The sequence below is a fragment of the Solanum stenotomum genome, chromosome 2 (genome assembly GCF_019186545.1).
Source record: "Solanum stenotomum isolate F172 chromosome 2, ASM1918654v1, whole genome shotgun sequence".
Classification (NCBI taxonomy): Eukaryota; Viridiplantae; Streptophyta; class Magnoliopsida; order Solanales; family Solanaceae; genus Solanum; species Solanum stenotomum.
Genome location: NC_064283.1, coordinates 6,527,290 through 6,543,245, shown reverse-complemented (window position 1 = coordinate 6,543,245; position 15,956 = coordinate 6,527,290). Strand labels below are relative to the sequence as shown.

Below are 15,956 nucleotides of genomic sequence, written 5' to 3'. Positions count from 1 at the left end.
GGGCAAGTCAGTGAGCAATCTCAAAGGAAGTTTGGTAAGAACTACCAACGTTTTTATCAAGTCACAGAGTATCTTGGCTGATAGGGGAGATTCTAACCCATCTTAGAAAGTTCAACTTTTTCTTATAACTGAGGTTTCCCCTGGACTAGTAGGGGCACAGTTCGAAACTCGATGGATAATACTCCTCTTCTACCATTCCCCACTTATATACCAGGCATATATCTAAAACAAGCTCCGAGTCTATGATGTGTGTCTAACCCACATATCACATGTTGTACTCTTTCCACAGTTTCCACTAGACTAAATCCCCAGCTTCAGGAAGTTTAACTTGTTGATCAAACCTTAGCTACTAATTCATCTAAGAGCAGCTATAGAATTAAAAAAGAGACATCAACATGCTTTCCCAAAGAAAAAAAATGCCAACAGGACAAACACATGCTACATCAAACTTCTCCATTCAAATTCTATTATCAACATTGTGAAGGGCAAGGTAGTAGTAACTACACGTCATGTTTGCCTAGTTGAGCTATGGTTCATGGCAAACAACTATGATTCGCAATCTGTTGACGATTCAAGTGATATAGTTTCAATTGAAGCCACTAATTTGAACAAAGTTAATTCACAGTTATCTAATCTCCAATTGAATTCTCTGGATGTTAAACTATACAATTTATTTTGCTCCAGCAAAACCTGTTGCAGAGTTCAAACCATAGTCAAGGCTTTTGACACAAATAGGGATCATTTGGTAGAGTGTATAAAAATAGAGTGTATTAGTAATGCTTGCATTAAAAATACTTGTATTAGTTATGCTTGCATTAGTAATACATAGATTATTTTTATCCATTGTTTGGTTTGGTGTACTAAAAATAGCATGTATTGCATAAAAATATTTATTTACAAAGATACCCTCCACAATTATGGTAGAAAAAATGTAAAAAGAGTTTTGAGGGGTAATTGGGTCTTTAACCATGCTAATGCGTGCGTTAAATTCCCTTGCATTAGTTATACATAGCATAAAAAAGTATACCAAACAAGGTATTACTAATATACAGAGTTGATGCATGCATTAATTTTGTTAATACATTCTACCAAACGACCCCATATATTAATAATGACTGGCGAATTATTTAGGACAAACAGAGTCCTAAGATTTTCAGTTTCTTGTGCCATGACCTAATACCATGTGGAATGGGAAGAAAAGATTGAGAAATGATGGTAAAGCTTGATTATCCCCCTAAGTTTGGATGGAAATAATTTATACTTATGGCATATATAACAATTAGTGAACTGATATTTGACAAGATTACACATCTAATCTACGCATAAGTATTGCAATCAAATCAAACAAATCAAACCAAAGAAAATCAACCTAAATCAATACAAATCACATAATAACCTCAACAATCTGAAACATGTTAGAGATATCTGATAAGAAATGGACTTTGGGTCTAACTCAACCTCAAACTCTAGCTCACGAGGGAATGACAACCCATTTTCTCCACCAATATCGGACACTTAACAGTTAACACTCCCTCGCACGTCCAAGACTACATATCTGGGTTGGATAAAATAATACAATGGCCCAACATTGACTACACCAAAAGCAGGAGTCTGACTCAAATATCATGAAAAAATGGACTCTGAAACTAACTCAACCCCAAAAGGTAACTAATGACTGTCTAAGACCATATAATGAGACAACGGTCATTTTCTCCACCAATATAAGGCACTTATAAATATCATCACTACTAGAGAACAATTAAATTTATTGAATTTTTTTTTATGACAAAAAAAAGAAAAAAAAAAAACTTCAATAAATTTAATTGTTCTCTAATAGTGATGATATTGAAGTTCTTGCTGCAGCATATCAGTGGAGTTGAGCAACAGATATGAAGATAGAAGCACAATGAACACAAAATAACTCAGTTTGAGTAGATGAGAAATATTTGTCATTGAAAAAAAATATTACATAATATTTGGTATCAATGCAGATTTAGCTACATATAGGGCACAATGGAAGAAAAAGGTTAATATAAGAGATAGCTTCTAGTTGAGGATAGATTTTAGACTTGTTAGAGAACTTCTAATATTATTATTGTCATTACTATTATTATTATATTATTGTTATTATATATATTTCACTTATTTATCACTTTAATTTTATTTAGTATGATGATGATAATGAAATGAGCTTAAATGAAGGTTCGATTCATATAGTCAAACACGACTGTTTGGAACTAAGGCATAGTTGTTGTTGTTCTTGTTGCTGTATAAAAATATAACATAAAGTGGCATTAATATGACTGCATCCATATTCAGAGAAGTACAGGTAAGACCACAAGATCAGTTTTATTTCAGATAGCGTGTTTTCACAGTATTAATATTGAAAAAGGCAACTGATTAGTGATTCGCATGAATTATCTGGAAAACTTAATGCATCTATCAGAATAATCATTGCAAGGCAGTCCTTACTATAGCCTTCAAAAGAAAGTAATAACACTAAATTTTACTAAGTCACGCCAATATGGTGTTGAATATACAAAAGAAAATATTACCAGTATGTACAGACTTCCCATAATTCTGAAAGATCAAATATGAAAAAAGACCAAGGGGAAAATCAACACAAGCCCTACAATAAGTAACTAGCTTTAAAGTTTGACTAAAAGAAAGGAACTGTTTGAATTGATCCACATTTTAGCAATGGTAACAGATATGCATGGGTCTTGTTAAAACATATTAGATAGTGTTAAAATACAAGAAAATTACAGATATGCTTCAGAATTCCCAAAAGTCTGAAAGTAAATATGCAAGGGAGCAAAGAAAATCTACACAATCCCAAAATATGTAAACTACATTTTAAGGCTTGGATAAAATATAAATTAAAACAGAACCGCTTTTAGCAACGGTAATAGATTGATTTTTTTTTAAGGAGCAATGGTAATAGATTCAATAGTTTTGTTAGAACATATTGGATGGTTAGCCTTTTTTTTTGTGATGAGCGCCAATTTGGTTGTCACGTCCTTCAGAGAGAAATGATTTGTATAGGTTACACAAAAATGCAATTAGTTCTTGTGAACATATTTTCATAAAAACACTTTTTTGACAGTTTGAAGAAGGGAAAAAACAAGGAAAAGAACAATGATCAAACCTGCTGAGCCAGTATAACACGTCCTTCACACCTTCCTGAAGTTGCAGCAAGAAGTGGATATGTGTAATTTCTTATCCGAACAACAAGGGAACCCGTATGCAAATTGATATTACTACCATATAATCGTGAAAATGGGACGCTATGTGCACGACATACTGGATCAAGCTTTTGCAGAATCTCTATCATCCCAGAATCACCTCCTTCAATTCTTGTCAAACTTACATCCAACTCTGTAGCAGAAACTGAAAAGAGAGAACTCCTGGCAGTGCTAGGCTTGAAACCCCCTTGAAACCCTTCACTACAAGCCCCTGATCCTTGTGATTGCACAAGAGTTTGGCATGCGTGGTAATACGACCTGAATGACTGCTTATAGATCTCCTCTTGCAGTTTCTGAACGGCTGAAGTGTCCTCCACATCAATCTCCTCTCCATTGAAATGGACTTTACCATCTTCAAAAGAATCCTTTCTTTCTGCAACACCATGAGATTTTCCACCTTTTGAAATAAGCTTATCAATAAAGTTTAATCTGACAGCTACTTCACAAGCCTCCTTCTTCAACAGCTGATAATGTTCGTCAAGCCATCCCTGTATAGGTTGTTCTTCAATATCAGCAGTGAGTTTCTTTATGCAAAATCTAACTCGTCCAATTTTCGATGAACTGGTCTCTTTAGCTTTTGATTTCTCTTCATTATTGGGAAACAAAAGTTTAGTTTTTGCAGCAGTAACAAGCTTTAAAGCTCGAAGCATTTCCTCAATAGAATCATCGATGGCCCGCAATTCCAACCTGTATGGCATGCATATGTGGACATCAAGGGCTTGAATAACCCAATCCCATGGTGTGCCTATCTCGTGTTTTGAAGTTGGTGCACTTCTAGAAGCATTTGGAATGCGAGAGACTTGCATTCTGCTACTTCTAAATATTCTTGCATTATTCAAGTTGAGCATTAACCCTTCAAGAAGCACACCGATCCGAGCATTTTCAGAAAAGATCGACTGCACCTGGACAGTCATCTCAACACCATCTCCAACTTCTGCAGATATATTAAGCATTTCCACATCAATAGCAAAGATGGATTCTCTTTTCTTGCGTTTCTCCAGTGGTACTGACTCCATTGAAGTCTCAATTACCTGCCCATTTACTTTAAAGTCGCCTTTAGCAAGTTCCTGAAGCTTCTGATTGTGCAGAAGTAACTTTAAGTGCAGCCCAAGTTCAACCAAAGCTATATGCACATCAGGCTCCCATCTGACTGATATATCAGTAGCACTAAATAGTGAGCACACTGCAATCTCTTTAAGACCACCAGATCGCCTCACAAACTTTGCATTCTGCATGTCAAGCAATGTAACTCTTGCTCCAGGGAGGTTACCATCTTCCAAATGTTCTTGATAGATTGATCTCGCTCTTTCAAGCTCCATTTGTGTGGATTGTTTCTCCTTGTTCATGGACATATTTAGGTGGAAAATATCAAGGGACAGAGAATACTTCAGTTTTTTAAGTTCAACTGGAGTTGTAGGTGTAATAGTTGCAGTGCGGGGTGTACCATCAGCTGAAACACTAACTACAATTCGACCTCCCTGAGATCCATAATTGGCACGTTTGGGATCAGGAACAACAGAATTTTCCAAACCCACTTCTCCACAAACATTTAAAGAGCATTTTTCTAGATTGAATTTGATGAGTTGAATCCCTTTCCCTGATGGCCTGGACGATTTTGTCACCCGGTTGTCTGGTTTCTTACCAGAACCAGAAAGACTTTTCAGTAAGCGCTTGAAAGACAAAGCGGTAGACATAAGAGACCCAATGCGCCTGAAGGTTAAGTGAACACCCATCCCGGTAACATCAACAGAGAGAACTGTTTTATACTTGAGACCATCTTCAGGTGAATCCATATCTTTCTTTCCCCAGTCAACACTGACTTTTGCTATATAAATAAGTGAACCCATGTTTGTTTCAACCCCAAAGAGACTCTCCTTTAAGCATTCTCGATACTCATCTGACATGTTCAGATTAAATTCACCAACCTCCATGTGCACCACTGTGCCTGTACTTGATATATTATTGGCAAAGACATGTGATGACTGTGAACAGCCCTGCAAAGTAAAAAGGAACATGACACCACCATTTAAGACAAAAGGTTGAAGTAATTACAGACACAAGCTGAACAGTTGACTATCTGTGCTTATTCTGATGACTAACGTTTAGTAATTCGCAGCAAAACAGATATTCATTGTCAAAAGGGAAGAATGAAATTTAAGAGTAGCATTCCCTCAATTACATAGAAAGGGCCCAAAAAGAATCAACTCAAGCAAAGTTCATTAGCTCCCTTGTTAAGTTGAGAAGACACAAGTTGTTGGAAACAGTTCAAAGACAATTAGTTTTACACAATGGTGAAGTCAAAAACACGAACTTACCCCACACCTATCAGAGGCAATATACTGTTTCAGATATCCTACACTCCTCTCAAGCCAACTATCCAAATAGCCAGATTAAAAAGCACATGAAAAGATTTTTATTTCTTTAGTTAAACTCGGATCACTTTATGTTTTCTGGGCTAAGACACAAAAGACGACAGCTTTAGACAATAGAGAAACAAACATAAAAACTCAGCCCACACAACAACAGCATATCCAGTGAAATCCCACAAGTGAGGTCTGGGGAGGTTAGAATGTACGCAAACCCTTACCACTGCATTGTAGAGATAGAGAGGTTGTTTCCGAAAGACCCTCGGCTCAAGTGCAGCAAATCCAGGTACAAAGAAGAAGGAGACAATGAAGAACATACTAGGATAGATTATTGAAAACAATACTAAACAAAGATAAAGTACCAAAACAAGAGCTACAATCCTACAACTAGTACACTGGCAAAAACCAACCATCCTAAGCAAGTCAAAACTACACTACCTACTGACCTTCTACCCTCATACGTGTCCTCCACACCTTTCTATCTAAGGTCATGTCCTCAGTAACCTGAAGTTCCATCATATCATGTCTTATCACCTCTCTCCAATATTTCTTCGGCCTACATTTGCCTCTCCATGTACCCTCTATAACCAATTTCTCGCACCTCCTCACTAGTGCGTCTACCCATCTCCTTTTCGCATGTCCAAACCATCTCCGTCTCGCTTCCCTAAATATGTCCACCACGAAGGCCACTATCACCTCCATTTGAATATCCTCATTTCTAATCTTATCCCTCCTAGTGACCACACACCCACCTCAACATCCTTATCTCTACAACATGCGTCTCCTGGATATGGGGGTTTTTGACTAGTCAGCACTCCGCCTCATATAGCAATGTCGGTCTAACCACCGCTCTATAGAACTTACCTTTGAGTTTCAATGGTATCCTTTTTATCACACAAGACACCCGAGGCAAGCCACCACTTCATCCACACCGCACCAATACGATGTGCGATATCATCCTCGATATCCCCATTCCCCTGGATTATAGACCCAAAATACTTGAATTTGTCTTTCTTGGGATACTTTATGTGTCAAGCCTCACTTTCACGCCTACCTCATGTATCGCATCACTGAATTTGCACTCCACATACTTTGTCTTGGTCCTGCTCAACCTGAGCCCTTTAGTCTCCAAAGTTTGTCTCCACACCTCTAACTTGGTATTAACTCCACTGTGCATCTCATCAATCAGGACTATGTCATCTGCAAATAACATACACCAAGGCACCTCATCTTGAATTTCTCGCGTCAATTCATTCATCACCAAGCCAAATAGAAATGGACTAAGAGTTTATCCCTGACGTAACCCCATCTCCATAGGAAAGTGCTCTAAATCTCCTCCTACCATTCTTACCCATGTTTCATCTCTTTCGTACATGTCCTTTATTGCCCTAATATAAACCACTAATACACCTCTTGCCTCAAGGCATCACCACAAGACTTACATTGGGACTTTATCGTAGGGCTTCTCAAGGTCAATGAACACCATATGCAAGTCCCTCTTCCTTTCCCGATATTTCTCCATCAGTCTCCTCACGAGATGAATGGCTTTTATGGTTGATCACCCTAGTATGAATCCAAACTGATTCTAAAAAATAGACACACCCCTCTTCACCCTCACCTCCACCACTCTCTCCCACATTTTCATAATGTGTTGATGAATGGCTTTTATGGTTGATCGCCCTAGCATGAATCCAAACTGATTCTAAAAAATAGACACACCCCTTTTCACCCTCACCTCCACCACTCTCTCCCACATTTTCATAGTGTGTCTTAACAACTTAGGAACCAGTTGTTGCAATTTTGGATATCACCATTGTTCTTGTACAACGGAACCATTGTACTCCACCTTTATTCCTTCAACATCTTAGACGTCTTAAAAATGACATTGAACAAGCTAGTCAACCACTCCAAACCTGCTTTATCTGTGCTCTTCCTAAACTCCACTTGGATCTCAACTGGTCCCGGCGCGTTTCCCTTACTCATCTTACCGATAGCACACTTCACCTCCTCAACCTTAATACGCCTACAATACCCCAAATCATGGGGTCTCTAAGAGGGCTCCAACTTACATAGCACAATGTGTTTGTCCCCTTTTTCGTTCAATAGTTTGTGAAAGTACGCTTGCTATCTATGCTTAATGAGGGTCTCCTCATTAGCACCTTGCCTTCTTCATCTTTGATGCATATCACTTGATCCAAGTCTCAGGCCTTCCTCTCTCTCACCTTTGCTAGCTTGTACAACTTCTTATCTCCGCCCTTGTCCCTTAGTTCAATATACGGTCTTTCAAAAGTTGTCTTAGCTATTGTAACTACTAACTTAGCCCCTATCTTTGACGCCTTATTACTTCCCCTATTCATCCACTTCTACTCTTCGTCTGTGCAGTCCACCCACTTTGCATGCATAACCTTCTTTGCTTCCACTTTGCCTTGAACTTCCCCATTCCACCACCAATCCCCTCAGCGCCCATCAAAGTTAATTTTTGGCACTCCCAACACCTCTCTAACCATTTTTGAATGCAATTAGTTGTCTTATCCCACATGTTTTCCTCATCCCCACTACTCCTCCAAGCCCCATCATCCAACTTCTCCCCAATTACATAGGAGAGGGCAGGTGTCAAAACACCCCATTTAGTCCTATGTCGAACATATAAACTCTTTTTCCTCTTCCTTCGCTTACTCTCTGTAAAGATATGACACTTGGGCCTAACTCTACCCCAAAAGCTAGCTCATGAGGGGAGGTTTGTCCAAGTCCATATAAGGAGACCAAATTCTCATCCCTCTACCGATGTGGGACATCTAAACACTCTCAGTCCATCACCAAAAGCTTATGTTGAGTAGTAAGATTCTCACTCTGGACAATCTTATAATCCTAACAAAGGCCTCAATCACCTTTCCTCAACTCAGCCCACACATTCGGCATAATGTACTACTCAGATCTAAGTTGCTTGAACTCAGGTGGAGGTATCTGATACGGGTGCAAATCTAGAGGTCAGATCCCTTATGATCTAATTTTTAAGATTCGGGGATATGGATCCATGTATGGATACGGGTGCGGGGATTTGCCTAAAAATAATTAAAATATCTAAAAGTAGAGTTATAAAACCTAAATTATGAGATCTTATGTGGAGAACTTGAGGAGAATCCTGGATTAGAGGAAAAAGAGTGACAGAAATTTCTACATAAAAGGTATTCCATTTTCTTCAACAGAAATCATTAAAACTATCCAGACTTTCCCCATCGATTTTGGTCAAAGTACCAAAATCGGTTGACCAAATCGAACACGGATCCCACACCCATGTTGTGTCGACACAGGTGCGGCACCAAAAGTGAAGAGTCCGAGCAACTTAGACCCTTTCAGGCAAAAGGAAATAAGTATAAGCATAGATGACATGTAGAAAAGTTAAATCAGAACTCACAAAACTTCGTTGTTCTCATGTGCACACAAGATGATTTTAAAAAAGATAAGAGAAGTAATCGGGAAGAGTGTTATCCAAGGCGCGTTTAAGCCCTGAAGCAAGGCTCAAAACGTGTTGAGCGCTTTGCCTCGCTTTATGTGCGCTTCAGTGTCGTCATCAAGGTTCTAAGGCAAAAGGTTCCTTGTCAAATGAGCCTCTTATGAAGAAGTGAAACTAAATAATTGATATTTCACCTTATCATAAAAAAAATTCAACCTCTTTGTTCATATATTTGTCATTCATGTTTATTATTATTAGTCTTGGACTAAACATACATATTTGTATTCTTTTCTTCCTTTGCATCTTTTTTCATTAAAGTCTACGCATTATTTGCGCTTAAAGCCCCCACAGACCTTAGAGCTTTTTTGCGCTTTTCGGCTTTGATAACACTGGTCGGGAACCAAAAACCAATACATTTAACAAGGGTAAAAGATGTGGATATGACGTAAAAGGTTCTTACATGATAGAGTGGAGAGCCATTCAAATCATAGAGCACTACAGTCATTTCTGGGGCTGAAATAGTGGAGGTCCACATGAATGCTTTATGATCAGATGAGTGAGATCTTTCAGAAGTAGTACTCTCTCCTCGAAGAACCATTTTCTTTTTTCTCAAAGCATGAAGGCGCATCCACGGATGTAATCTAGTCATCACCATGTTGCACTGAGTACCCCCAAGCTTGACATCAACTTCTGATCTGATGGGTGAAGCAGGCTGTAAAGTAAAGCATCCTAAACAATTAAATAAATAAAGGAAAAAGTAAACATAAGCCTTGAAAAAATAAAATTAACGCCATCGGGAAAGCATCAAAGATGATACAGCATCAAATGAGAACATGCTATGTATAGAACCAGTTCAAATAGCAGTCTGCAAACCAAATAGATCTAGTCACGTGTAAATAGATACAAGGCTAAAATATATTGGAGTCCTTTAGGACTCGAGGTTTAGGAGGAACTTTCAACAGTGGGAGGTGGCAGAATCCTGAAGCCTGACTGAATTAATTCACAAACAAGGCAGGTATGATGCATGGAGGAAAGCAAGGAATAACGGTGTGTTGTCTGTTAATAAAGACTGACTGAATTAATTCACAAACAACCCGGGGAACAGAGAAAGGCAAGGAATAATAATGTGTTGTTTATTAATAATGTCTGACTGAATTGCGGTTAGAATTATCACTAGAGTAAAATGCTGGACATCAAGACACTAACCCTTACATGTAATTTAAGGCATTGAGCAAGTAATAAAGACAAGAAAAGGCATATACAGTAACCAGACCCCAACCCCAGGTATCATTTACTCCCTCTGTCAAAATTTATGTGACTTACTTTCCTTTTTAGTCAATCCCAAAAAGAATGACACATTTCTATATTAAGTAACAATTTAACCATAAAATATCTATTTTACCCTTAATGAAATGATTTACAACTACACAAATTTCTATCATTCATTTTGAACCACAAGTTTTAAAAGTCTTCCTTTGTTTCTTAAACTCCATGCCAAGTCAAACTACCTCACATAAAATGGGACGGAGGGAGTACTATGTTTTGCGCATGAGGGGAGGAGGGATGGGTGTAATTCTCAAATAATGCTAAGTGTAGGATAAGGCCCATACAACGGCCAAGACCCCAATCCTAGGTATCATCCAACAAGTTTGAGAGATGGGGGTTAATTATCCAATCATGGCTATTGTAGTATCTAAAATCCAAAAATCTTGGTTCAGATAACTAGAGTCTGTCCAAGTTTGCCTTCTAAAACAATTAAACGAAGCAACTGTAGCGCTTTGTATTTTGTTCTGCCCAGCAGTTACCAGAAAATAGCACAAGAGAGAATAGAAAATGATGTTATCAAAGTAAAATTATCACACACCTGAAGTGGAAAATATACGGAAGAGACAACATCAAGTTTTAATATCTCCACAACTGATATGTCACCATCTTTCAGTAGCTGCAGTATAAAAAGTCACTTTCATTTCTTTAGAAAAGATACCATATTAGTAAGAATAGGAGAAACATCATATAAATTTTAGCATAAAAAGTTGGGAACAACTGATGACTACAAACATACATGAATTTCACTGAACTCCATCTGAACATCAACTCGCGTACTTTCTCCAACATCTTCAAAGGATCGAGATTTTGTGCCTTTCAGTTGGATGCCCATAATGTTATTCTCAACCATAAGACCCACTTCACGGTGCACAAACTTCATATCCAGTTTGGGTAACACGAAGCTAAGCTATCAAACAAATACAATAATTATGTCAATCAAACTATATGTAACTTCCTAACATTCTTATAAAAAAAATATCCAACTTCCCAACATTATGCTATGCAGTAAGGGGGTCGTTTGGAAGCTGGATAGAGTTATGCAGGCATTAGTAATGTGGGTATTAGTTATACATGTATTAGTTATGCAGGGTTTAGTTATACATGTATTAGTTATGTAGGGTTTAGGTATACATATATTAGTTATGTAGGTATTAGTTATGCAAGGTTTAGTTCTGTAGAGATCACAATATATTAGTGAGTAAATTTTTATTTCTTAATTTCAAAAGTTATTAGTGAGCTAATAATTATTATAACCATTAAAATAACCAATTTTATAAATAACACATTAAAATTAAATAAATACCAATAGCTAAAAATAACAAAGTAAATAACAAATAACTAAAAGTAACTAAGTAATTTGTACTCAATATGATTAAGTGATTAAGTAATTAAGTAGTACGTAATTTAAATTAAACTAAACAATAGATAACTAAGAAAAAACTAAAACTTGTATTTTTAAGCAAAAAATTAAAACTTGTATTTTTAACTAAAAAGAAAACAATTAACAAGAATTTAAGCAATTATCAAGACAAAAAACTCAAAAGAAAAAAAAATGGTAATGCTTATTTTAATATCTATTGATTATTTGATTTGCTGTAAATTAATATATATTTAAGAGTAAATTAATAGGGGTGAATGTGTAATTTGTCATTTTAATACATGTATAACTAATACCCACCGAACTTATTCCACCTTCTATCCCACATAAATTATACATACATTCCCTCATAAGTTATACAAGTATTAATTATGTAGGATTACAAAAAACACAACCAAACACCATATAAAAATAATACATGAATAACTTTTATACAACATTTGAAAATCTGTCAACCAAACATTGTATAAAATTAATACATGCATAACTTTTATCCTATTTGCAAACCAAACATGGTATAAAATTTAATACATGAATAACCAAGTTATCCATGTATTAGCTTTGGCCTTATCCAGCTACCAAACGACCCCTAAGCGCAAACAAAACTAGAGAACAACTTAAAGGAATAAGTTATAAATAGAGGTGACAAATTTGATCCATAGATGTGTAACCTCCCAAAATTTAACGATGGGTCGATAACATTTTCTTGCCGGGTAAAATTGGGTTGTAACTCAAGCTGACCCACCTTTTAAACAGGTCAACTTGGGCTGCTGAACTGGTCAGCTACGCAACACATGAAGTAGCATACATTGTGTAGCACAACCCTGAGTTTCATTAACGAGAAACATGGAGTTGGTTTGCCTGGCGTGATAGACCTTCTTTTTCTTGTTTGTTTACCATTCTCTGGCACTTGGACACTAGGTAATTAACAAATTTATGCATTATTATTTTTTGGGAAAAAAGGTCGAAAATCTATTCGAACTTTGACAGAAATTGTTGTAACAATACCGAACTTTGGAAAGGACCTTTTACCCCCCTGCACTATCTAATAGTGTATTTTAAAGGTATATATGTGTCCATGTGGACATCATAAATATTGCATCATTATAAATAGTAATGTGTCCACATGGGCACATATATACCTTTAAAATACACTTTTAAATGGTGCAGGGGTAAAAGGTCCTCCATAAAGTTTGGTATCGTAACAGCAATTTCGGCCAAAGTTGGAGTATTTTTCAGACCTTTTTCCTTTTTTTAAAGAAGAAGAAGAAGAAGAATTCAAATTTATCTATTCTGTTTATCAATCTTAAATTATTATTATTGTTATCAATTTTATTATGTTTGTTTTGTTCACCAAAATGGTGAGACTACTTGCTTCCAGTACAATAACTAATTATACACACACACATTTATAAGTGGATAGAATTTTTTGAGAACAAAAAAGAAATCCATTCATTTATAAATATTTGAACATTTATACAATAAGTGGATAGAATTTGAACCCAAAACTTTTAATAGCTTAACTTTTTTAATAAGGTTGATATCTTAGTTGATAGTTAAAGTAGAGAGGAACAACTTGTAAAAAAATGGAAGCAGGAAAGTATTGTATTGTTATAAGCAAAAAGGTAGGTTGAACCAAAACAAGTCATCATATGATCAATTTGATAAACTGTTGTTGACAAAGACAGGCACCAAACAAGAAATAAGTCCGACAACAAAAAGAAGAAGAAGAAAGAAAGAAATTGACGCTGGAAACAGCAAACCGAATTAATTTCCAAAAAGAACAGGCAGTGGACTATGTTATGGATACTGCAATGTAAACCATGGCATGTTATTGATTTTAACTTGGGTGGGTTGGATTATGGCCCGCAATTCAACCCATCTGATCAGAGCCCTTTGGACCCAAACGAATTCTGAATGGGTGGGTCATGACACGTCCATTGATGTAACCTATTTTGATCCGTCAAAATTTCATGCAACCCACCATTTGACGTCCCTAATTATAAAAATAGAAACTTTGATTTGTGTCAAACGTCAAACGAAACAACTAGAACCAATAAGCTATGGCTTTGCAAAGACAAAATCACCATGGATCTGTGTCATTCAATCTTCCATCAGTTCTAATCCCACGCCTCCTTTTCTAAGCCTTTCTATCTGTACTTCCCATCCCAGGAAATGGAGGAGCAAGTAATGGAACAATTGAGCTTTTTTATACAAGGTAACATTGAAACAATTGAGCTTATTGTTGAGCTAGTTATTCAGAGCTTACTATCCATGTTGAGCCCCCTAACATTCCAGGAAACAATTGTAACTCTCATTGATTGACAAGAGAGAGATTTTTCTCTATGTCTTGGTTCCGCATCTTTAAACATCATGTCAATATCAAATTTTAGTTCTCTGGGCAAGTGTTTAATCCAACTAGCTCACACGTTGTTATAGTCATTGCTCGATATTCTGCTTCTACACTAGATCATTCAACCACACTTTGTTGCTTACTCTTCTAAGACACTAAATTACCTCCTACTAAAACACAATATCCAGATCTAGAATATCTATTAATAGGTGATCCTACCCAATTAGCGTCTATATATCCAACAATCTTCTCATGGCCTCGATCCTCAAAAAATAGTCCTTCATAAACTGACTTACAATACTCACAGCCAGAGGAAAAGAAATGACAGGTCTAGTACAGATGATTCAACTTACCAACCAGTCATCCTATATTTTCCAGGATCCATAGGAGTGTCAATACCCATCATTCTTGTCTCCTCAAGAATGTTTAAGGCATACTTTTGTTATGAAATAACAATACCTTATCTGAACTAAGCAACCTCAATACCTAAAAAATATTTCATCTGTGGAGGTCTTTAATCTGGCAATGTTGAAAGATATGTTTTAATTTAGTACTACAATCTTGATCACTAGCAGTGATAATGGTAACGCCAACATAAACCACCAAAAAATACACATATTTGGAGCAAAATGTCGGAAAAACACAGAGTGATCAACTTCACTACGAGCAATGCCGAACTCCTGAATTATTGTGTTGAACTTCCCAAACCAGGCTCGAGTAGGCTGTTTCAGACCATAGAGTGACCGGCGCAATCAACATACAAGGCTATTAGACTACAATCCTTTTATAGACCAAATTCTATTTATAGACACTACATTACTATTCTTTTCCACGAAGGACACTATATACAATCCTATTCCTATTCTAACAACTCTCTTTTATGGAAATCATTTGACTTTGAAGTTCATTCCTATTTCCTCCAAGCAAGTAATAAGCTCAAGGAACTAATTTAAATTAATCTATTATATAACTCAAAGACATGGAATGAAGATGGTTTGAGAAACTTAAATTTATTAAAAGGAAATAACGATTTATGCATTACATATCAGAGCCGGCTACAAAGGCCATTTCCTCCCTACTTCATTATGAACTGTATTATTCCTGAAAAGGGGGAACCATTTCTATAATCTAAGACCCTCCTTCCATTCATATCATTGTACTTCCAACTTCTTTCTCCTTAATCATTCTAGAGAAAAGCTTAAAACACAATTTTTTCAAACCTATACACTATAAAAACTAAACACTTAATAATAGACAAGTCAAATGTGACTTTGACAAGCACAAAGCTACAAAGGACAAAATATCCTTATTTTTTATATGTTAGCTATAAACAAAAAAATATTGTCAATCTTGCTGCAGAGAGTGAGGATAGAGAAATAACTGACCTTTTCAGGGAACATTGATGCATATTTCATAATAGCCGAATTAGCTGGGGGTTTCACATGCTTTTCAGCAGTACCAGATTCATTGACTTCCTTCAAAGCTACATCTGTAGAAGAAAAGGCATCTTCACCTTTCCTTTTAAGTAACAGCACCTCATTCAAATTAATGGAGACATCACCAGTGCCAATCTCCACATTCCTAACAACCACTCCTGCTTCCCTAAAACGAAAAGGAATAGAACACAGCAGAGTAGTAACAACGCACAGTTAAGCTCAGATAAAATCTCAAATCTGCTTCTTTCATTATTTTGATAAGGTAATTAATGTTATTAACAATTGGGGAAACCCAGTATACAATCCGTATACCAAAGCTTCTTTCATTTAAGCATCTACAATTGCAAAGAGCTAGTTCTTTTTACCATTACTGGGAGAAGTAAGCAAGCTACAATTCT

At 36.5% G+C, this 15,956-nt stretch overlaps 1 protein-coding gene across 2 annotated transcripts in view; it reads right to left on the bottom strand.

Moving 5' to 3' along the window:
* LOC125856877 (protein SABRE) overlaps positions 1–15,956 on the bottom strand; it is a 49,485-nt gene that overhangs the window by 19,150 nt on the left and 14,379 nt on the right. The window contains exons 5-9 of one of the 2 annotated variants that reach the window (XM_049536527.1): positions 15,508–15,724; positions 11,128–11,298; positions 10,930–11,007; positions 9,526–9,777; positions 3,149–5,239 (exon numbers count right to left, since the gene is read on the bottom strand). In XM_049536527.1, coding sequence (XP_049392484.1) covers positions 3,149–5,239; positions 9,526–9,777; positions 10,930–11,007; positions 11,128–11,298; positions 15,508–15,724 — 2,809 coding nt within the window. Of the gene's footprint in view, positions 1–3,148; positions 5,240–9,525; positions 9,795–10,929; positions 11,008–11,127; positions 11,299–15,507; positions 15,725–15,956 lie in introns of those variants that run through there. The other variant, XM_049536528.1, reaches the window with a different exon arrangement.